This window comes from Bacillus rossius, chromosome 6 (assembly GCF_032445375.1).
Source record: "Bacillus rossius redtenbacheri isolate Brsri chromosome 6, Brsri_v3, whole genome shotgun sequence".
Taxonomy (NCBI): domain Eukaryota; kingdom Metazoa; phylum Arthropoda; class Insecta; order Phasmatodea; family Bacillidae; genus Bacillus; species Bacillus rossius.
Window position 1 is genome coordinate 17486223 of NC_086334.1, and position 24840 is coordinate 17511062.

The 24840-nt window shown below is 38.8% G+C and overlaps 1 protein-coding gene and 1 long non-coding RNA gene across 4 annotated transcripts in view; one reads left to right on the forward strand and one right to left on the reverse strand.

The window, feature by feature from the left end:
- The window catches only part of LOC134532733 (putative inorganic phosphate cotransporter), a 174365-nt gene extending 155939 nt beyond the window's left edge, over positions 1-18426 (forward strand). Inside the window, exons 1-9 of one of the 3 annotated variants that reach the window (XM_063369531.1) lie at positions 1305-1745; positions 4521-4711; positions 6293-6550; positions 8328-8415; positions 9961-10187; positions 11489-11638; positions 12438-12570; positions 14072-14313; positions 14428-18426. In XM_063369531.1, coding sequence (XP_063225601.1) covers positions 1649-1745; positions 4521-4711; positions 6293-6550; positions 8328-8415; positions 9961-10187; positions 11489-11638; positions 12438-12570; positions 14072-14313; positions 14428-14658 — 1617 coding nt within the window. In that variant the 5' untranslated portion in view covers positions 1305-1648 and the 3' untranslated portion in view covers positions 14659-18426. Of the gene's footprint in view, positions 1-1304; positions 1746-4520; positions 4712-6292; positions 6551-8327; positions 8416-9960; positions 10188-11488; positions 11639-12437; positions 12571-14071 lie in introns of those variants that run through there. The other 2 variants (XM_063369530.1, XM_063369529.1) reach the window with 2 other exon arrangements.
- Positions 18427-19607: 1181 nt separating this feature from the next.
- LOC134532734 (uncharacterized) lies at positions 19608-20668 on the reverse strand. Its single transcript, XR_010075175.1, has 2 exons — positions 20381-20668; positions 19608-20267 (listed from the first exon to the last, which is right to left on the reverse strand). It is a non-coding gene; the product is annotated as an uncharacterized LOC134532734 (long non-coding RNA).
- Between the last annotated feature and the right edge of the window lie 4172 nt (positions 20669-24840).

Consider the following 24840-nt stretch of genomic DNA (forward strand, 5'->3'; position numbering starts at 1 on the left):
AGCAGCAGATTGTAGATATTACACATAGTATATAGGAAGGTCCCTCAAACTTCAGTTACATTGGGATATATTTTTATTTTTGAATCACGTTTTTTAGTAGTTTTATTATTTTTATATACGATTAAATTAAACTATTACAATATTTTCAGATTTTATTAATTTTGTACTTACACTTTTTATTAGAACTAAAGAAATTCGGCACGACAATTGCAAGCGAATAGCGAGTAAAGAATACCTCTATTCTAGTTTACAATTTACATCACTCGAGAAAAACAGGCGTGATTGTATTGAGAGTTCGTTGGCAAAAAGTAAATTCTCAAGCGCGCTAACTTCGTCCGCCACAAAAGAGTTTTTGTAACAATTTTATTGGCAATCAAGACGTTAAATGTTGGGACCACAAATTTATTTTGTTGCGCCCGACTCTCATATGTGGCGAGGGTTAAGAGATCGACCCCCCAACCTCAGTATGTTTAAATGATTAGCGGAGTAAGTAACCGTGCAACGCAAAACCTAACACATTATATTATAGACTCACCATGACACTACAAAATTTGAAAAAATAAGTTTCGATTCGTTCTAAATAAAATTACCCATTAATTTATGCAATGCAAATATTTACAGAAAAATAGATGAATCATCGTCCTCGTGAAAAACAGTTTTCAAACAAATTTTTTACAGCAATATACAAGACAAAACTTAATAATTTTAAGTAAAGTCCCATAATCAGCTGTTCAATATATTACTCGGCAATGTAGACATTATCGTCAAAGACTGTTAAATCAGCTTCCTGATGACATGAATTATTTGATTGTACAAACATTTTGGGCCATACGCAACAGAATGATAAACATATTAAAAAAAATTACAGTTAACACTAATTATGACAACAAATCACTCTCAGATGTCGGATGTTGTCTTCAAATGGAATTTTTGACAATGCAGACACAGTTGTGCCAATGGCGTATAAAGGTTGTTAATAAAACCCTTTTGGTTTAATTATTTTAGTTGTTATTGAAACCGTTGACAGAAAAATTTCGGAAATTATTTCTCGACCCAGTATCCGTGTAAGTCACAGGATAAATTTTCAATACCTATTGAATAACTACTTACGATTAAAACAATTAGTTTCTGCGATACTGCGAATGCAACAGTGCTTTTATAGGAAGTCTTACTGATTTATTATCATTTTTAACGTCACTTGTCAACTGCACGCTTCATAATCGTGTACGAAAACGTGTAGATTACGTAGTAAATTGCCTCCTAACCGCTCCAAGGTAGCCTATTCAGAAAACCTCTGACATTACGCAACAGAGCGAGCTCGTGGCATGTCATTGGCTGCAAGTGCTGATCACGTGATACCGCCGAGCGCCCGACTCGGTCATTCCGCGCGGGAGTGGTGGGGGTAGAGAAGTGCGGGGAAGAAGGGGAAGCAAAGAGCGAGCGCAAAGTGACGAGCTGAAGTACGAAGAGTTGGACCTTATCGCACGTGGTCGAGAGAATCACTATAATAGCGGTGCAAGATGTTGAAGATAAGCAGTTCGTGCGATACATCGCAGTGACGTTGAGTTGGTGCCGTTGTACGAAACAATAAGAGGAAGTTGAGCGGCATCTCACGCAGTTGTACTCCTGCCTTTATCACCGAGTTAACATGTTCGGCAAGTCCAAAGAAGTTAGAAACGGCAACAGGTCTGTAGCTCACGTGCCTGTGTACGATCAGAACTTGCAAGAAACCATCACTCATAAAGGTGAAGTAAATATTGCGTGCATGTTGCGTAATTTAAGTTTATTTTTTTCCAGTGGAAGACCGCGGGATATTCGTATTGAAGCCGGCATTTTACTTTGGAGTTGTGTCTATTTTCAGGAATATTTATTTTTAATGTAGCCTAGATTGTCTGCAATATGTATGGCGATGGTGTAATAGAACTTACGTTTGGAATATAAAAATAATCTCTTGTAACTTGTTTAGCAGACACTGTTTAATTTTAGAACAGTTTTTTTTGCACCTGGTGTTTTTTTTGGTAGAGTTTGGCGACATTTTACACGTGGTGCAGAATATGGTAAAATAAAAAAATAGTTCAAATAAATTAGACATCACGCTCAGTTTTTTTGTTTCGCGTAATGCACACAAGCTGCAAAGCCCGTGTAAGTTATATGAGTTGTACTGAGCCCCGCTTTAATTTGGCATAATTAGTCACATTTTGGCACTTATTTTTTTTAGCAAGAAACTAATAGAATTTTTTTTTTGGGGGGGGGGGGGGGCCGCAGTAGGGCTGTCATCTTTATGACGATTTGAGGTAATTTGCTGATTACAATTTTTTAGTAGAGCTTGGGGAAGGGTATGGCTGTAAAATTACTACATGATTTAATTTTATATTGATAAAACATAGTATATGACTAGCCTTACATGACTTTTCTGTTTCACATAAGGAAGATATTCTACAGAAGTACCACGTGCATATTTATGATGATACATTTACATATTTTTCATGTCTAAATGAAAAATTGGCCTACTATTTGGCAACTAACCATAATTAACCAAATGCAAACTTTGAATTTTTTTTAAATATTGAATTTTTATTGCTTACCATAATTTCAATTTATTAGTAGATTCTATATCTAGGTGTCTCCCATGATCTTGACATACCCTACACATTTTGTTTCCTGGCTGTTCACACTGTGTACTTAAAGTACCTATGTACATATTACATAGTGACACATAGGTAGGTACCAGTAAGTTAGGTGTCAATTCCAGTTATGTATCTCAGTTTATAGATCATGTATGTTTAAATTTTACAAAAAATGTATGATTATAGAACATCACAGCAAGTTAACTCAAGCTAGTATGTACATAACCCTGATTTTTCCCAGACTAACTGTATTCTGTCTTTTGATGGCTGCAAGTAGCTTGTGCACCAACTTACTGATGTTTGAATTTGTTAAGTTCACTCAGACAAGAGCCCCCAAAAAAGTTGGATTTCTGGGAATGTTTGTATTTTTACAAGATTGCTGTGCCTCTAATGGGTTAAAAACTTAGTCTGCATAATACATACAGTTCCACATTTTATTTCCAATTTTGTTGCTATTAAAAAGTTTTAATTGATTTTTGCAAATCTGAATAATTTTTGTAAATTTAAATACTTTTATTTCTTTGGTATGACAAACCAAAACATTGCCAAAGATGTATTTAGTTTTAGAATTTTTTTTTTCAGCGGAGTATGTGGAGGCTGGAATTATTCATCACCACATTAACATCTTTTAATGCATTTGTACAGTTTGTGTGCTTAGACCAATTTTTTTTTCCATTGTTTTTTGTTCTTACTCTAATTTTAAGTAGAATATTTTAACAGGTCATAACTAGTTTTGGTCAAGTCATGTCTGTTACGTGACTTTTAACTGATCATTGTAAATTGTAAATAAATAAAGAAACTTTTTAAACATTGGTATGGTGTGTTGAAGTCTTAACATTTAGTAACATTTTTAGGTAAAATTCAGCTCTCCTTTGGAAGCTTAACAAATTTTAAGTTAAGTTGTTGAGATGCTGCCACACCCAAAATCCCTAATGGGGATTTTTCCAGATAAGTTTTATTTGATATGCTTCGAAATTTGATTACATTGAGAAGGGTGGTGAAACAAACAGTCAACATTGTCTCATGGGTTAATGTTAAAGGTAGGACTTTTGGGAAGAAAAAAATTCCGAAAATTGGGTTTTCAAGTTCTACTAATGTTGCATGATTGTAACCAAACTGGGTGTTTTTCATTTGACTGGATTCTAAGAATTTTCTAGTAGAAAAGACTAAGACAAAGGAAATTAAGGCAATCCACATTAGAAAGACTCTACCGCCTCAATTGTGGCTGTTGTGAATATTAATATATTCATGTAAATGTAGCAGAAAGGTTACAATTAAGTATACATGGGCAAGCCAGCAAACAATTATATCATTTATGCTTGTACAGTAACAATGCCAGCAGGATAAAATTATTTTTTTTTGTTAATTTCATCTTGGTTTTGTAAAAAGCCCCTGTTTTTAACAATTACCTTAGTTCTCTTTATTGGCTGCTTTTCAATATGTGATATGTGTTTACATCCTGTGTTGGTTCTTTTCAAGTCTGAATGTTTCTTGTCAATTTGCAGTTTGGTTAAAAGTTCTGTATGATGTATCCAAGGTAATCCATTGACCCTGATGGCATTATTGTGTATATTTTGATCCTGTGATACATAATGCTTGCTGTTTTAAGTATGTCGAAAGTTTCTGGTCAAACAAAAACCTGAATATGGCAATACAAACAAATTGTCAGGTTTTGTGGAATTGTTTTCCTTCGAATTCAACTTATGATCATAGTTCATTGTTATATCATAAGTTTTTGTTATGGGCCAGGTTCTAAACTAGAACAGCAAGCATCATGAACCACAGGATCGTGAAATTAGGACCGAGAACTTAAGATACACGGCATGGAACATGCCGTGCTGTGCGATGTCGGTGGGAACAGCGAAATGACGGGCGCATGCTCCGTGCTTGCAGGATGCTTTGGCGCCAGGCACATGACGACGTTCATGCTGTTCCTGGGGATGGCGAACGCGTACGTGATGCGCACCAACATGTCGGTGGCCATCGTGGCGATGGTGAACCACACCGCTCTGCCGGTCACCTCCGAGATCAAGGACCGGGAGTGTGACACGGGAGGACCTGCCAACTCCAACTCTTCCGTAGATGTGAGTCGAGCGTGTAGTGGCCCGTCCTAACCGAAAACAAATGCAACAAATCTTGATTAATAATTTAAAAAAAAATTTGAATCCAGCGTTAATATAATATAAATTATTTTTTTACAATAATTTTTTCCAGAAATGTTCAGAAATCATGTGAATATTAAGAAAATATGTATCTAGGTTATATTGGCTCAATTGATTGTTAGGGGCACACATTTTTCGTTAAATAAAATTGATGCTTGCGCTAGCATCTGCAAGATAAGAAATGACCCTATTTGGCAGTCAATCATAGACTGCTTGTCTTGGAAACATAATTCCTGCTGCTTTTGTGTAGAGGCATGTCGGTCTATGTTGGGGAGAAAATACGTTACTGTTGTAGCCCATTAAGGATTACAATAGTCATTCAAAAATAATTTTTCTGTAACATTATGTTGTTAAGTTGCTGTAATTATGTTATTTTGTCTTCGCTTGTTTTTTCTTTTTAATTCTGGAATGGAGGGGTCGGATTGCAACAGACCTCCCCCTTAGCTGCGTCCCTGCTAAAGCTCTTTTGCATTTCTGTTTGGTTAAAAATATGGTAACCTTGAGTACCAAATGTTATTACGTACCTCTAAATTACCACGCAAGTGATCTTAATTATAAAAAAAAATAAACTACGTGGCTTGTGAGACTTGAGTATCAAGGTGGGAAAATAAATCAACAGGTGTATGTATTAAAGCTATCCAGTGTAAGATGAAATGTAATTTTGTATGAAAGAATTTTATTGTTTATGGTAAAATGGATGTTGGAAATGAGGGCTGTCACTGTCACGTGGAAAAAGAACTAGAATTTTGATTGGTTGATTTTTATTGAGAAGTAATTGGCAACATACTTATGAGCCTCCCTTGATTATGTTCTAAATATGCCACTGAATGGGTTGCTGCTCAGCTGTGCGTTATAAGTGGATGATTTATATAGTCTTGTCTCTTAATCTAATCAATATGAGTGTGCTGCAAGGCAATGAAAATGTCATTTTCAAAGCCATTATACGATAGTTTTTATCTACAGATAAATTAATGCTTTCCAATTTTTTATAATTTTTTTTTTTTAAATTTCTAATTGCTACCCTTTTGCATGTTCTGAAGCATGGTAAAATTGACTTGAGCATTTAGCAAGTTTAAATGACTAAGTTTTAAATAGCTTTAGACTATGCCAATCCTAGGTATAAACACTAATATCCATATATTCTCAATAAATTGTGTGATTGTTGTTATTTAGTTGAGTTTGCAGTTTCAGTACTTAGCAGAGCAGAAACTGAAATTATAGTTCCTAAGTTATAATCAAATATATATTATATAATTTCAATAAAGGTTTAGCTTTTAGGCTTAAAAAATGTGGTAGCTAGATGATATGTTAGTTTTATATAACTTGTGAAGTATGGTGTACATTATTTTCTTCAAATTTGTACTAACCTACTAATCCAACTAAGTTTATTCGCAAACAGTAGATGTGACTTTGTTAAGTTCCGGGAATGGACTGCAAGCCGTAGCAAGTAGTGTTGTTGGGAAGCGGGGGCAGATGCTCTGACATGCGACGCATGTCCCACAGGACACCGTGCAGTACGTGGAGAAGGACGGAGAGTTTGTCTGGGACAGCATCCAGCAGGGCTACCTGCTGAGCAGCTTCTTCTACGGCTACGTGGTCACCCAGATCCCGTTCGGGATCCTGGCGAAGCAGTTTGGCTCCAAGTACTTCCTCGGCGTGGGCATGCTCATCAACTCCGTGTTCGGCCTGCTGGTGCCAGTGTCCGCCCACTGGGGGTTCGGCTGGCTGCTGGCCATCCGCTTCATCCAGGGCCTGGGCGAGGTGAGTTCCGCGGCTCGGTCAAACCGTCTGATCGGAATAAGGCTGGGTTCCCAATAATTGGCACCAAGTCCACCTTTTGAGCAAATTCATGTTATACGAGATTCCGAAACTCCATAGTGTTCTCTTTGCTGTCAGCAAGAAAAGGAACCAAGTCCTGTATAAGAAATACGATATACGGACTAGTAAATATATGTGGAACTTGCAAAAGGTCGACAATAATATGTTTTCTGTTGTTTCCCAACAATCTACTTACTTGGACTTGGTACCTTTTGCAAATTCCTGATTCAATTTTAAAAAAACAAAACAATAAGTGAGTGCATGGCAGGCCATGCGCACGACTGTGCACATGACTTGTGGGGAATCAGTTTACAATTGAAATCTTACTGTTAATTTCGGCCAGTGAAATTTCGCGATGTATCCGACATCTGTTAGCATTGTTAGTAAGTAACTATATTAACTACCAAAAGAATATCCCTTGACATCTGACCAGCAATTTTTGAGCACAGTTTTTCAACATTTAAATAAATGAGCATTATATAAAATTTTTTGTTAACAATCCTAAACACAACACTTTTTTTTTATTTACAATTTTTGCTAGTGACTTTTATGTAGGTAATACATCAATTAATTTTTAGAGCAGGAATTACACCTGAGCATTATAATATTGCGACAATTTCTTGCCACAATATGATTGATTAAATATAAACAGTTCTCTAGTCCCCGCCAAAATTGCTTCCTACTATATTCTCATTGGTTGTTGTGCCGTGCATCCGTAACAGAAAAAAAAATTCATTTCCCTTCTTTGCGCATGACCTGTCTCTGCTGTGTCCCAAGCACATGACCGTCCTATGCGGTATTGTGGATCAGTAGGTTGGAAAACATGACTGGTAAATCTTGTGCGTATGTCCTATTGTTACTGTTCTTTTTTTCAATTGTGCACCCGGCCTTAACACGTAATGCCATTCTCTTGCTGGATAAGATTGCAGTGTTTGATGTCTGTGGGCTTACTGCATACAAGCAGCATATTTTCTTTATTGTAAATTTGTTTGCTTGCAAGCATATCATTGCTGACCTTTTTGAGATGTATTTTGTAATGTATGACAAAAAAAAAATTAAATCTTTTTGATTATGTAATGGTTGCATGAAAGAATGAGAGTACATACTTTCACTTGACAGTACAAAACTGATGGCAAAGAAAGGGTCAGGCAAATAAAAAGCTTAACTTAAAAATGTAAATGCTATCACTAATATACATCTCATTTTGTACTGTATGTAAGCAATTAAATTTAATGGTACAGTAAAGCTTTTGGCGTTGTTTCTCCTGAATTATGTTTTAAGGTTGTGTCATCAAGGTTCTCTTTTAAATGAACTTTATTATTTCCTGGTTATTGTAAAAGGGAAGCCCAGAAATGTTGATTTTCTTGAACTGGCTGTGAATGCCAAATATTTTTTGGTCATAGCACATATTTATATTTTATGCTAATAAAAGGCCATTGTTTTCTTTCCATCTCATTTTCATACATCATTCACAATAGCATTGTGTTATGATTTACATACTAGCTTGGTCTAAAATAACCAAAATTTTATTTCATGTGAATACTATTAGTGTGTCAGAAGATACTTTTAAATTTGTGTGAATTAGTTTTAAAATGCATTTTTCAGCATGAACTGCCTTAGTGATGAATAATGTTTGGATGACTGTCTGTCGTGGTAGTACTGCTGGATGATTGCGTTTCGGTTGTCCGTTTTCCCCAGGAATGACTTGTCCCTCTTGCAGGGCCCCATTGTGCCTTGTACCCACGCCATGCTGGCCAAGTGGATCCCGCCCAATGAGCGCAGCAGGATGGGAGCATTTGTTTATGCCGGTGAGTGCATTTTGAGTAGTCGCATCAGCTTGTCTACACTCCTTGATTGTACTCGCTGCCCACCAACAGCCTAGGGCTTCAGCAGTGGGCACGACACATTACAAGACAAAAGACAAAAATTTTCGACGAGACAGACAAAAACAACAGAATGACAAAAATGGTCGCTGGAAGTAAGCAGAACGCTCCCCTCTGCTGGCTCCAAATGTGGGCAAACACCACCTTCGTGAGGAGGTGGGGGGGGGGTTATGTCTCCACTAAAGGTAGGTACACCCACAATTGGCCAACACACGTAAGGTGAGTGAGCAGCATGCTTGCAGCGACCAAAACGTACAAGACCATTGCAGAAATATACAACAAATGCAATAAACATTAAAGATAAAAATAATAAACACAAAATATCCAGTTAACATAATATAGAGATCAAATAATAATTATATTACTAAGCAAAAAAAAATCATAAAAACGTGTCTATTACAAAATTTATATATTGAATTAATCATAAGAAAAATAGACCTATCGTAGATTAACTAAGACTCAAATATGGAATTTAATAAATATCAAAGTTATAGAGAACATACAAGGAAGTAGAAATTAAAAGATCAATGTTAAACTGGGAGGGGAAAAAAATTATCTTATAAGTTATACACGTTAAAATTCATTGAAGTTTATTATTTAAATGGAGATGGGCACTTTTCCGTGGCCATATGTAATGGTTATGTCATAATTTCTTAATGTCTTTCTCCTTCAAACCTTTTTTTGGGACATGTAGCCTCATCTTTTTGAAGTAAATTCAATATAATACTAACATTTTTATTGAAATTGTGTTCTTTGAAACTTGAACCTAATTGCCAGTATTTCGGCTTATAAACTCTAAATTTGCAGCCTTGGGAACAGCTTGACTCACATCCACAGTCAGTCTTTGTCAATTGATTGTTACCTATTGTCATTTTATAACAGGGGAGTGTTTTGTTATAATTTACCGATTTGTACCCCATTACTTCTGCATTTTCCTTTGAAAGCAATTTTATCTAATTTTTGACTTTATTTTTTATTGAATAATCAAACTTTTTTTTTGCAAAAAATCATATTGAGTCAATTGAGGTCACATGTTATCTGAATTATTTTCATGTTAGTTATATGGTGATGTGCTATATATAGACAAATTTAGTAAAAAAAAAATTTTTACTAAGTATTCATTATTACATTTATTTTATTTGTAAGTGCACAATTTCATGTTGGCTTGTTTGAATTTCTTTCAAGTAGTCATTGATCACACTCATGTCTGGAATTAATGAATTAGTTTTAATGTTTTGTTGACAATGAGGTCAAGGGGTGATAATGATATGAGAATGGAGCAACTAAGGATTTGGGGGAAACGGAAGGAGTATCGCAAGGAAAACTGCCTGTTGATATCTTCGGCCATGTTTTCCCACCGGGTACCGAACCCGGGGTCGCTGTGGGAGGTGTGTCTCCTGACCACTCTAGTGTCTGGAAGCAGCGATCGAGGCCCGAAGTACGACGGCAGTGTGGCGATGTGTTGCTCAGGTGCTCAGTTCGGCACGGTGGTCTCGATGCCCCTGAGCGGGCTGCTGTCGGAGTACGGCTTCGCCGGGGGCTGGCCGTCCATCTTCTACGTGTTTGGGGCCGTCGGCACCGTCTGGTCCGTCGCCTTCCTGTGGCTGGTGTTCGAGAGCCCCGACGAGCATCCCCGCATCGCAGATGACGAGAAGAAGTACATCACCAGCAGTGTTTGGGGCTCGGCTGGAGTTTCTGTGAGTGTTTCCTGTCGACCCACTGTATCTGCTTGTGTGTAGTGTCCAGTGGCGGATCCAGGATTTTGGTTTGGGAGGGGTGTGACCCAGCTGAGGTTAGGCTTTATCAAGGCAAACAAACACTAAAACAATAGTGGACCTAGATGCTTTTGGAAGGGGCTTGAGCCCCCTAGCCCCCCCTCTGGATCCGCTACTGGTGGTGTCTGAATCAAGGCTACTGTAAGATGTATCTGAAGGCAAGGGGTGTGTTAAAGTTTTTTTTGTATTTTTTTAATATTTTTACCACAAATGTAAAAGTATCAGTAAGAATGAAATGACCCTTACTGTTGCCTTAAATCACCTGCTGTGCGTAATGCTTTGTGGTACAAAAGAAAAAAAAGTTGTGTACGTGGATAAGTTATTTCTCATTTGCAATTTTTGAGGATCTGAAAACATTAGACCTTTAATCCTTAGGTGATGAACTTGAAATCACTGAACACTGTTGTTATTATATTATTCGTCATTGGTTTTGTCAGGTGCATTTTGTTGAATAGGCATTTTTTTTTATACTTTATAGTTTCTTAAAAGTGTACACAAGTTGACAAACTGTAATATTTTCTTATAATAGCTAGGGCCAAAACCTATAAAATAACATAGTTAAAATTTATTATTGAAAAAAAAAATGTTTTAAAAAATATTTGGATTACATAATACGTAGTACAAATTGAGGTTATGTTTGTAAAGGTTTCTGAAAGAGAATTTACATATGAACAGACATTCTAATTTTGGTGTTTAATCTCATTTTTAGTTGTCACCATATTGCTAATAAATTTATACTATGACAAAAAAAATTTTGTATAAATTTTGAATAAATTGACAAAAACTACTATTATTATTTGCGTATCAAGAACGATCTTCGAAGTATACACTGCCAAGAGTGCTGACTATCCAGTATGATAGTACCTATACTCAGGATGAGACAATAGTGCTCATGCAATTGGTGAGCTATTGATATTTGACTATGTGTGCATATTCTATTAGGTCATGGTGCCAATCAGTGCTAGCTATGTTTTCATGTGCGCTATAAAGGATGGCGGAACATATAAGTACACAATTAATATGACCCAATTATTTCTTTGTAAAAAAATATTGAAAAACATAACCTCAATTTGAGATCTTGCCCAGCTCATCTGCCCCCCCCCTCCCCCTCCTTTTTGATTTAGTTATTTATTAATTTATGTATTCATTGGCCTGTTTTTCTTGCTCTCAAGTGTAGTGTGTGCTCTGGATAGTTGATCAACGTGTAGTGTTGTTCGTTTCAGTCCCCGCCTGTGCCCTGGAAGTCTATCCTTCGTTCGTTACCATTCTGGGCAATTCTCATGGCTCACATGGGCCAGAACTACGGCTACGAAACCCTCATGACAGAGTTGCCGACATTCATGAAGCAAGTGCTACACTTCGACATCAAGAAGGTGAGGTCACGTGTGGTGTTGGAAAGTTGTGGTTCTGGAGTTCAATTTTACAGTCTATTTACACTAATAACTTGAAAAAAAATCCTTTTGGCAATTTATTTATCAAATTATTGTTGGATTATATACATTGGCATGATGATAATTAATAAGTTAACTTTTTCTACATTTTGAAAAATGAACCATTTTGCTTGGTTGCATACAGATAAATGACTGTTAGACTCTTAAATTATGGTGGTGTTAAAATTGCTGTGCAGCAGAAAGATACAAAGGAGTGCTAATTTGTAAGACAATCCCATTTTTGAAACAGTTTTATATTGGTGGTGGTGTTTTATTTTTATAAGTTTTTATTTCATTTATTCATAAAGATAGTCTATTATTCAGCTTGTGTAATAATTATATCGAGGTCAGAAATATTCCAAATACGTATATCACCAAATGTTTGTGTGATAGAAAAATTTACAATGTCAGGAATGTACAAAATGCTAGCTGAAACAAAGTGATTTTTTTTCAGTCAATTTAATCATTTATTTTAGTACAAACTTCATGTGGAATAAATAACATAAATTGAATTTAAAATAATTAAAAATTAATTTTTTGTTTTATATGATTAGTTTTATTAAAGTGTTTATATAATTTCATTATTTTAGTTTCATTTTGGTGGTTTATGATTTATTAATTTTATTTCGGTGCTCTGTGGACTTATTTTTCTTTGACATGCTTTCCTGTGTTGTTCAGGTTTTGTCATAATTGGTCATGTAACATTGGCCCCGTACTGATGGGTTAATAACTTGCCTTGTAGAACGGGATCTTGTCAGCTCTGCCATACCTGGCCATGTGGATATTCTCGATGGCGGCCAGCCATGTTGCTGATTGGATGATCTCCAGCCACAGGTTCACCCACGGGCAGACCAGAAAGATCGTCAACACTATTGGTGAGCAGTCCTCGTTAAATGTCATTTGGCAGATACTTGAAACAAAACTAGGTGAACATTTGGAGGGTTTTTTTTCTGGTTAGTCCAAACCAGCTGTGTCAGTTCTGAAGGAAGAATTTATAGTTACAAATAAAAGTGCAGTTGTTGCAGCTTTTCAGTAATTGTTATTTTCATCGGATAGTTTTGTCATACTTATAATGAAATGGAAATCTGATTTGTTTTCATTGTGTGTTTCAAAATTACCGTAGTTATAGATAGGGCTGTGCAGTCCTGGTTTTTATTGTTCTGTTTGGTTCTGGTTCAGTTTTACATCAAGAACCTCAATTCAAGTTCGTTCTTACAAAGAAAAATATGAACAAGTTTAACTGGATCATTATTTGGTTATTTAAAACAGTCTCATAAAACAAAAAATAAAAATACACACTCTGCATTAGCTTTTTTTTTTGTTTGTTTGTTGAAAAGAGGGGGGGTGGAATTGGGCAGTAATTGCTGGGGTCAAAATCCTGACTGTGAAGTTACGTTCTAATTTTATGGTTCAGCAATTTTGGCACTCATTTATATCTTTTTCTTGTAATTCAAATGGAATTTGTTTATTATAGTCAAGTTTAATGGAATTTGTTTTATAATGCAATATGTTTCATTTGCATTGCTTTGTTTGTATTGTAATTGGCCTTTAATATACAAACTGCTGGAAATTGTAACATTCCAACCGGCAGAAACAGTAGCACCAATACACAAAAGGAACTAAAAGACACCATATTGTTTCAACTGTGTTTGTGCCATTAAAGTTTTTTTGTTATTCTTTGAAATTTCTTCTTTGTTAATGCAGGGGTCACATGTAAAAATGTTTGAAACAGCCAGTTACTTTGAGCTTCAGGAATTATATTTCAATACATCGTACATTAACACAGACAAAAATGAACAAATAAATCATGGCATGAAAATTGTTGAAACTAAGATGGCATCTCTCCAAATTCATTGTAAACTATACTAATTTTTTGTGCGTTATTACATCGTGAGACATTGGTCACATTGAAACAATGAGTTTGTTTACCTTTACTGGGTGATAATAGCATTGTTACGTGAGGTAACAGAAATGTAAAATCAGTACCGGAAACTGAAGATTTGAAGAGTCAATTTGGGTCGGCTATCTTAAAGGAATAGAAAATGGACTGAAAAATAGGACCACACAGACGTAGACATGCGTATCTAATATTAAAAAAATTACTTTACGTAGCACCTGCATTGGTGTAGCAAAGATTTGTAGCTATATTTTTCTTTTCTTTTATTATTCTAAATTTTTTCACTACTATCCTCAAATTAATTAAAAAAAAAAAAAAAATTGTCAGTTCGACTCATGTTAACTTGATTTGGAACCAGACTTTGCTAGGCTGGACTCGGCACATTGTTTCTGTAGTGAACATGTGGTTGGTGTTGAAGGGAATATGTAAACTTGAAGGAGTTATTAGCAGAGTACGTAACTGCCCATGTGGTGCTACAGGTCAGTACGGCCCGGCCATCGCCCTGATCGCGGCCTCGTACACCGGCTGCAACGCCGACCTCACCGTGGCCCTCCTCACCATCGGCATCGGGCTCAACGGCGGCATATACTCGGGCTTCAAGGTCAACCACCTGGACATATCCCCGCGCTTCGCCGGCATCCTCATGAGCTTCACCAATTGCATGGCCAACCTGGCGGGTCTCCTGGCGCCCATGACCGCCGGCTACGTCATCCACGAGAGGGTGGGTAGGGCGCCTGTGTCGCCGTCCGGCGACCCCCTCTCCGTTTCATTGCCTCCCAGCTCCTTCGTGGAGTGTCCTGTTCTGTCGCTGAGCTCGCTTTGTTTCTCTGTGCAGCCGACGCAGGCGGCCTGGAGGGTCGTGTTCATGATCTCGGCCGGCGTCTACATACTGTGTGCGACAGTGTACCTGGCATTTGGGTCCGGCGTACGGCAGCCGTGGGACGACCCGAGCCAGGACGAACCCGTACGGGACGAGAGACACGTGGAGGAATCCAGGCAGAACGGCGCCGCGCTGAACGGCAAGGACTTGGAGAAGGGCATCATGTATGAAGAAACTTCGCATTAGTGGCCTTTCGTTTTGGTGCAGACAGAGATTTTTTTTTAAAGGGATGAATATCTTTAGCATGTGCTTCATCACTTTGGCCTGTGATCTGACATGTTGACTTTTTTTTATTACATTCTTCAGATGTAAGGCAATATCGTGCCTGAAGCATCTTCGGGATGCTGAGTCAACATGTCTTGTGAATTATGACTGTTGTTCACTGAAGTGTATTAGCAGTTCTAATTTTTTATTGGACATATTCTTTCACCATATTGTGTGTTACTTGCCCAAAAAAGAATGGAACGTATTTTATTTATATCAAGAAGCAATTTGCATTTTAATCTTTCTCAGTTATGTTATTAGAATTTTTATACTTTTTATGATATCTTGTTTATGTTGGTGGTACGCATAAAGCTCGATCCAAAATTATATATATATATCTGTTTTGTGTAGTCATAATTTATGTTTAGAAGAAAGACTGAGTATTTATTTATGAATATTTGAGCAATTTATTGGATCAAATATTGTTTTGGTTGTAAGTGATTTTTTTTAGTCTCGTAGTGAAATGAGTACTATAGAGTTTTAAAGCTATAACTGTCTAATAGCAGCTGCCTGGGTTGGTAGGGCTAGAGTGTGTTATAATTGCAGTTTCGGCATGCATTCTAAGAGTCCTTAGAGAGGTAGCACGCACTTTAAAATCGTACTCGTGTGGCGAGGCAGGGTTAGTGCCCAACCTTTGGCATTACTCGTAACACATGAGCACAGTGGTACCAAAGAGGTTCGCAGCCTACTATAATCCTGGAGGTTTGTTTGCCTTAAACCTCATTTAAAAGTATTATCATGTGACGAAAATCCCTGCCTTTACTTCCTTTAAAACACAACCTGCATTCTACTGCATATTGTTTTAAAGTGCCTTTGCCTGATGTGGCTGATGTTTGTAGTGCTGGAGGATGTTTTAACATATCAATGGCTATCACTTTGCTTTTGTGACAATTATTATCTATGGTTTATACGTATTTAGTTTGTGTTTGTTTTTAATAAAGTCCCAAACATTCCATGCTGCAGTGCTTCTTCACAGAGCATAGTTTATTTAGTTCTCTGATAACTAGACACATGTGCAGTTAGCTTGCATGCATGTTGATCTGTGTACAATTTTTCATACAGAATTTGTGTGTACATTTATTTGGTGTCTAAATTTCTTACCATTCGTGAGACTTTATTAATTTTGTGTTCTTTTGTGTTACAAATCTCTTAGCTTTGCCAATTATATGTTAACTCGATAATGCTTTTTCAGTTGTTTTTTTCCTTCAGTAAAACTGTACATTTTACTATGCGGTTCTGAGAGAAATAGCCTCCACATAGTTTTTTTTTATATCAATGGATCAATATTTTGTCTTCCAAACTGAAAGCATAGGCAGCTGGAGGTGGATGTCTTATGCTATAGTTACCTGTAAAAGATGGAGGCAGCCTACAGTGTTGTAAAGAAAAAAAAAATCAAAATTCAAAATTATTACATTTCATTAAAATATGGCTCTAAATGTACAGGATAATGCCAGAAATGTTTAACTTTCCAGAATCTTGACCAGTTTGGTTAGTGATCACTGTGTAAACCAATATTTTACATTCACCAATTGCTATTCTAAATTATAGCAATTTGATTTGCATACAGTTAGCATCACATGTATGGTATATTGATTGAATGCATTGTCAAAATGAGTGGTGTATATTTTTAACAAAACTTAATAGAGCTGTTACAGAGTAAACAGCCAATTAGGTGAAGGCTGTTATGAGTAATGTTATTGTTGCAGTGTTTATGATTGAATTTACTTGTGAAATTTACTGCCTACAGTGGCTCTTTTGCTCATAAAGCTATCAATAAATGAAAGTTCATTAGGTATTGTAAAATACTAATACAGTACTAGTGTATCAGCTCTATACCATGTACTACAATATTGAATTGTTTTCACAAATACTAGGTACTTGTGTAAGTACAAGTAATATACTGTTACTTTCGCAACAGTGGGGAAAGAAAATCTTTCCTACACATTTCAAAGCAAAATTTTAATCTTCAACTGCATGTGCAAAGTACCTATGGATTTTGTTTAAAAAATCTTGATTGTTTAAAAGTAACATGTTTTATCGCCTTATCGTCGCACACACACATTCGTGGCACAGTAATTTTAGGACATCAAAATTTGGAGGGAGAAAATTTCTCACACAAACGTCACATGATGTTTTTAGATTCAGAGTGCTTTGTGTAGGTAGTTTTTTCCCGTATAAAACAATGTATTTCAAAGTTGAAATCTAATATTTATTTGGATGTTACAGCTTACTTATTTAGTTAACAGAAATACAAAGTTGTTTGATGTGTAAATTTTCTTTTAAAGATTTTTTCAAACGTTATAACTTTTATCTTTTCGTCTTCTGCGCCGCTGTGTACCACTTAAAAAAATGTAGCCAGCGCTAGTTGGCATCATTCATGTTTGGTTTTGTTGATTTCCATATAGAGTGCGCACACGTAGTCGAATATTGGTATAAATAGCTCATCGATTGCATGCAACACGCGTGCTCTGTCTGGTGCCGAGTTAACTAAATTTAATAGCCGACGCTTTCTCGTGGTGTGTACTAAGATAGTTATGCGCTCCGACTCACGTTCGCATCACAGTTTTGGTTTTTCCATTTAAAGTTGAACAAAATGTGTTTTGTTGCATGACGTAATAATTTAAATTGTTTGGCGTGCTTTTTAAATGAAAGTACTTTCCTTGAATAGGTTTTGGTTTTATGAATAACTTTACCTAACAAAAAATGCTTTTTTCACATTATTGTTGCACCCCTACTTTTCAAACTTGTTTTTAGTATAAAATGTGAGACGATTATGCGATAAAACACGGTAACTAATGAGATGCATTCTCGAACAGACAGTGTTATTCAGGGAGGTTGCAAACATTTCTGATACAAAGCAGTTGTGGCATGGGACAAGGTTTGTAAGGGAGTGTGTGTTAAGTTGTCAGTGGTCATAACTTCACTTTATTCCTCGCTAACATCTGCTACACCCTTGCCTGTCATTGAGGTTACTGCCAGTATGAATCGCTATCCATAAACTGTTTTTGAGCGGAGTCTTCGCTCACTGAAGGGTAAGAGACAAACTTGCAAGTCTACTTGCATTCATAGTCATGGATGTTGTTTAAAAATTATAAATTGACTTACATATGGAATTGAAATTACTCTGTGTCAACTCACAATCTGTAACCTAATGTATACTTCTATTGGCTATCTTTAATGCATTTACAATACTTATTTGATTCTGGTAGTGATAATTTTTGACTATAAATGTCTAAACTGCTAATGCCACAATGATGGCAAACAGGTGGTACTTACTAACTGGTATTTTATGCCACAATTATGAGAGGTTGAAAATTTCAAAGTTGATGTGAACAAATTTCATCTCTGGTGTTTTAAATAAATTTAATTCGAGTTACCATTGAATTTTGAGCTTGAAGGTTATCAGGCTAGTTTCTTGCCTGCATTCAAGAGCTGAACCGTCGACAATCGTATCAGTTGTGTGTGCGCGTGTGCATGTGTAGGGTGTGTGCCAACGTTTCGTTGTTTCGAGTTTTGGACTTATTTATTGTGTTATGTTAACAAGTGATATGCTGGCACATTGTCAGCAGTATGGCATTATGATACGATGGTTCAGGTATCCTATTGCAGATGTTACAAAAAGTATTCTGTATTTGCTACACGTCAATTTTTGATGTGAGACTATTACAATAAATGTTGTTTAAAAATTCAGCTTTGTGTTTCTTTTTAAAACCCTCAAATGTTCAGTAAAGTAATTATTTACAAATGAGAAACAGTTTTTATTGTAGGCCTGTCAGTTCACATACAAATTTATAGATCAGGGTTACTATTACTATAAAATACTTGAAATTTTATATGAATTTGATCCATGTGAAATAAGTTGTTTCATGTGGTTGGCTTGTTTGTCCTGCACGTGTACTGGAAGTATATGTGAGCAAAATATTATTTTTAATAATTATGCTTGAGGTAAACACAAGGGAAAGGATGGTGTTTAGTCAAAATCAGGGTAAAAACACATTTGGTTAGGCCTCACTAAAAACATTAATTGTAAAAATGAATCTTCTGGTTTTACAAATAATTATTTCTTCACTGATTCTCCATTTAGTCAGACTATTTCCTCCTGAACCCTAATCCTGTTTTTGGTTTGAAATCATCAGACAATTTTTCGAAGTAAAGTAGAAGCTATGTGAATTTAATGTTAATTCTCATAATTTACTTAACTAATGGTTGCAGGTAGACACACACACACACACATTGTATGTAATCACACACACCCGAGTATGATTTCGGGAACTATGGACCATGAAACTAAAAACTATAGACATTTTCCGGAAGTCACACCATGGTAACGGCTAAATAGGTAGTCTTTCTTCAAAATCCTCCTAATAGCCAAAAAAAAAAGTACTTTTAAAGTCATTGTTTACAGAGCTACTTTTACCAAACTGTGGTGGAGTGTTAGGGGTTGGGAAGCACATGTAGGGACATAATCTGTTTTTTTTTTATGTAGGGTAGAAACGGTGAATACTGCAACCGGCTTAACAGCAATTAATATACCAGGTACCCAGTTGTGTGCTGGGTTTGATATCTGAAACTCCGAACAACCTACCACTAAACACTATCTAGCCTGAGCCTGCGTTTATCTCTCTACCAACCCCTTTAACTCTCTCATCCTCATTCCTTTATCCACTGCGGCCTCATACTTACGCATGCTGCGCAAATTTACTACTAACTGGGTAATAGACAGCTGAAAACATGATTGGTGACAATTATTATTAGATACTATCTGTAGCGGCCATGCGTTGCTTGGTTCAGTCTGGTTAAATGTGAAAGAAAGAAAAGAGAAAGCACACAATTTATTTTGTAATTGCCAAAGAAGTTTCACTTATATCATGTACTCATTTATTATTAATTTTTAATTATTGAAAAAAATACATGTAAAAACACATGCGTATACAAATGCAACATTGTGTCAACATTTCAAAGCAATTTGTGAAGAACTTTTCGGAGAAAGCTGTTTTCTACAACCAGCAAACCACGGTCTGATTACCATTTTTGTTTTGCTGGGTGGATCTTTAAGAATCGCAATGTTAGTAATGAATAGAAACAAGATGTGATTCCGTCTGAAATATAATTACCCCATACTGAGGAAACTTATAACAGATACAAGATAATATTTACGTACAATATTAATTACATTCTTAAACAGCTCTCAGGTATATTCAGAAAGAAAGGAAAAAAAATGGGTCGGCCGTACATGAAATTATCAAAAGTTTCATTTACTAAAAAATACATAAACCAATAAAAAAATACAAATATATTCAAACCATCCCAGTTGAGGTATGTACTTAAAGTTCAGAAATTATGTTTGTATGATTAACTTTGTTTGACGGCGTAATTTAAAGAAAGTTCAAAAAAGGGTCAAAAGATACAGAAGCACCGGAGGTCGGGGCTTCGTTTCGGAGATCACGCGGGAACATGATGCCAGGGCGCTTTTGTCCTGTTGCAGAAGGGAGATGAAAATGCTAATTCGGCGTCCGGCTCTCGGACCCTGTCTGGAACAGTCAGAATCAAAACTGATCAGAACTTGTACACAGACAGTATACGGGGCAGAAAATGCCCGGAAAAGTTAAGGGGAGGTTGAGGAAAGTCGCGGATCGTCACTCACCAGACAGGGAAGTAGGCTTCGATTTACCGATGCGTCGCCCGCCAGGAACTGGATCCCGCGAATACGCGGCTGGGCGCGGTCGTTTTCATCATTTCAAAAGAAATAATTTAAAAGAAAAATAACTATTACTCTTGTACTAAACAGACGGACTAAACTACTTGAAAAAATTATAGGGATAGCATCCCTTATTTAGGCGACTACATAGTCGGTTACGGCCGGATGGAAGTCTTGCAGTGTCTCGTCGACTCGCCGATAATAGCAAAATGGTCCGTCTGCAGTCGCGACGCGAAGTGAAGTGTCTCGCGGAGAACCGCGTCTCATAATTAAAAGTAACTGTTCAATCACGAGTGGGGGGGGGGGGGGGGGGTACTGGGAGTCCGGACCGAAAGGTTCCGAAGTTCCCCGAGTGAGCGTCATAAAAAAACTCTGACTGATGTCTCGAAGTTGGTAGCACTGGCCGACCTTAGTGCTACCTGTTGAGGGGTGTCTGAAATAAAAAAAGAATCGACTCGCCCAAGGCGTCTGCTTAAACCAAGGGTTAAAGGGCAGTCAGGTGCTACACTCTGGCGGCCAAGATAATAAGTTACTGTTTCTGCCGCGAGATGTCGTGGGGTGGTCCATCTTTGCACACATATTTTTTATGCAAGGCGTCCTTGGAGACGGTCGCTGTTGTAGGGGTTTCTGACCGGTCATTGGTCTTAGGCGAATTCTTAGAACTGAAGGAGAGGGGGGTTAACAAAAAGTGCAACGACGCTGAGAACGAGTGTCCATGACGTGCTTTTCGAGGAGAGAACCTAATACGTATTCGTGACGGTAAAGGCTGCCGTCACCCGCGGTCTTGGCTTCGAGACCTGGGCGGGGCCTAGTGGGAGTTGGTGGTGTGTGGGTATGTTCCGGTGGGCGCCAGGCTAGCACAGTCGTTAACCAATGGTTTTGGGCGTGGATACTTTCTGCCCCGGTGTGGACTACTAGGCCTTCGGCTGTGATTGAATTTAAAAGGGGGGTTCTCGTAGAGCTAGTTATCCAGTACTCTCCTTACACAATATAGTACACTGATCCCTAGCTGGAGGGGGCAAGCAACACTACGGAAGAACACAATTGATTACGTTACTAGGTTTTATTCGGGGCTGACCCCTTTTGCGCTGTGAGCACTGAGTTACACGTTACAGTTCACACAATTTGAGAGGCACTATACTTTACATTATACACTTGAAAGTTCCGCCCTTACGCCATTTCCACCCATAGCAACGGGGGGAAGGGGGGTGATTGGGGGCGGCCAATCCCGTAAGCTTAGTTCTTAGCAGCGGCCGGGTCACTTGTGTGAGCCGCGGTCCGTGTTAAATTACTTGCGAATGCCCATGAAGTTAGCATCGGCACTTGTGTGCGCGATGTTATTACTTGTAGTAAATGAGGGGCGGGAGTCGGCCCGTACCGTAAATAGACACTGCGCGGTGGACCGGAGTCGCGTCGCCCAGTTTAAATTGGAGCGGCCGGGTTAAGCCCTGCACCGTAAATGAACGCGGACGCAGGGGCGTAGCCAGGGGGGGGGGGGTTTAGGGGTTCAAACCCCCCCCCCTTAGCAACAAATCTTTAATTAATTTCTTATTCATCACTTAAACAAATTTCATATTAAAACTAATAAAATTCTTACCATTACAATATTTAAAATTAAGTACCAAAAACTGCTAAAATAGCACTATTTTACATCTTAAAATCCAAATTTTTCCGGGGGAGGACCCCCGGACCCCCCGCTTTTATACGGAGGGGGAAGGCCGCATGCTTCTTAACACCCCCTATACACAAATCCTGGCTACTCCACTGCGCGGACGCACATGGGAAGCTGAAAAAGGAAGGTTTGGTTAGTGACTATATTTACCAGCGTTACTTGGTGGTTGGAAAGCGATGCTGGCTTCCCGTGGCACTAAGGACGTCCAGCCCGGTTCGCGAGTAGTTCGATACTGGCGTGCTAGCCTTGGCGCGGGGGAGAGGTAGGCTGATCCCGCGCGCCAAAGTTCGCAGTTTACTGTTATATTTATTTAAAGATAACTTAAAGAGATCATAACCCCTACAATGTTCACACAATAATTACCAAGGCTTAATTCTAATGGCGGAAGGCCTATAATAATCGTAGTTACATTAATTGTATTTAAATGTACTTAAAAGGAAGGAGAGTCAAGCTGGAGACTGTTTGTTAGTTAACCAACTACTCCAGCAGTTACAGACAAGTTAGAATGATGAGGGGGGGGGGGGAAATGATGATGGAAGAGTCATTTAATTAGTTTAGGCGGAAGGCCGCAAAGGGAGCACTTGCTACGTGTGATTTCAAGTTCCCCACGGAAGTAAGTGGCACACTCCAACGACACACTTTTCTTTGTCGCGGCCTCGTCTCTGGTGAAGCTGTGGAGACGGGGTGGACGTCGCTCGGTCGTTCAGTTGTTGTGTTGTTTGCCCGGCGCCAGCTCTTTGGTAGAGCAGCCTCACACTCTGAGGCGGGAGTGGACCGTTCGGCCCAGTGCAGCTGACAGAGGACGTGCTGACAAGAAGTAGCTAGCAGGAAGATTGGGTGTAGAAGAGAGGATGCCCGCGGTCTCACGAAGAGTCGCTAGCGGAAAGGATGGAAGTTGGAGAGAGGGATGCCCGCGGTCTCACTAAGAGTCGCTAGCAGAGGATTGCCCGCGGTCTCACGTAGAGTCGCTAGCGGATGGGTGGGCAGAGAGAAGTAGAAGGAAGCCCGCGGTCTCACTAAGAGTCGCTAGCAGAGGATTGCCCGTGGTCTCACAAGGAGTCGCTAGCGGAAAGGTGCGAGAGAATGAGAGAGATGGAGAGAGAGACGGAAAGCCCGCGGTCTCACGAAGAGTCGCTAGCTGAGGAAAGGAAGATGTGGAATTCAAGCCAATGATACCACTTTTGCCTGAGGTAATATTTATTCTCCCAGATTGGCTGGGAGAGAGGAAAGCTATCTAGGCTTGTTAGCCTGCACAATTTATACAAGTTTCTTCTAGAACCATTTGTGTTAAAGTTTTACATATTTCTATCTCTTTTGCATGATGATGATCTTTTGCATTTTACAATATTATTTCCACATCTACAAAACATACTCCCAGTGCCGTCGTCCGGGGTCTCGGGCTCGAGTCCCGGTGTGGCTCCTAGTGGGAAAAGGCGACTCTTGATACGTATTGTCCGGGTGGGCGCCAGACTAGCTAGGCTCTAGTCGTGAATTTGGGGTCGTGGATGTATGTGCCCCTGCGTGGCCCACTAGGGCCGGCGGCGGTGTTGCGTGAGATGATGTTTAAATAAGAGACGTGGAGTTGAGGTGGCGGTGTCGTACCTTTTATTCATAGGAGCGAGTCGTACACAATACAACACTCTACAGAGGTCCCCGGGGGGGGGGGGGGGGGTTTACTCGTTATTCCGTGGCGCCGTATTGTTTGTGTTCCGCGTTACGTGGGCCTCGGACGCTGTTACGTCTCATACGTCTCACTGGGTACGCTGGTAACGTAATTTCGTAACACAAAGGCGGGACACAAAAGTACACTGAATTAAGGGGGTGCGCACAAGTTACGTGGCACTCGTTACTCGGGTAACGTAAGTTAGTAATACAAAATACGGGACACAAAAACACACTGAATTAAGGGGGTGCGCACAAGTTACATGGCACTCGTTACTCGGGTAACGTAAGTTAGTAATACAAAATACAGGACACAAAAATACACTGAATTAAGGGGGCGCGCACAAGTTACGTGGCACTCGTTACTCGGGTAACGTAAGTTAGTAATACAAAATACGGGACACAAAAATACACTGAATTAAGGGGGCGCGCACAAGTTACGTGGCACTCGTTACTCGGGTAACGTAAGTTAGTAATACAAAATCCGGGAAACAAAATACACTGAATTAAGGGGTGGACGGTTGGAGACGGCCAATCCCGTATACGAATGTCTCTGCGCGGGTGTTGTGCCCACTGTGGTGAAACACGCACCGCAATTAAGTTTGTCCAAGCTCCCTTGCGGGTTTGTGGTCAGCGCCGTGCGCGTGACCTTAAGTAAAGTTCTGTGAGTTGCGGGAGGCGGCCCGTGCCGTATACTGAAGATCAACCCCGCTGACCAAGTGTGGTGCGGGGTGTCTTTAAACTGATGCGGTCGGATTAGGTCCTGGACCGAAAAGGGGGACCGGGTACTCACGGAGAGGTTAAGTAAAAAAAAGGGTTCTGTTAATTAGTGACTATATTTACCGGACGTTACTTTCGATGAAGACAAAGGCTGTTGCCCCTCCGTGGGACGTAGGTCCGCCCCAGTCCGTGAGCTGTGCTGAACTGCCGAACTGGCATGGCGTCCGAGGGAGGCTCGGCCTCTCTTGCGCCAGGTTTGACCTCATTACGCTAGACTCTAAATGGGTGTGTCTGGAAGAGACTTTATTGTCGCTAAAATCCTAATTTAATGTTCCAGGAGGAATGGGTACGG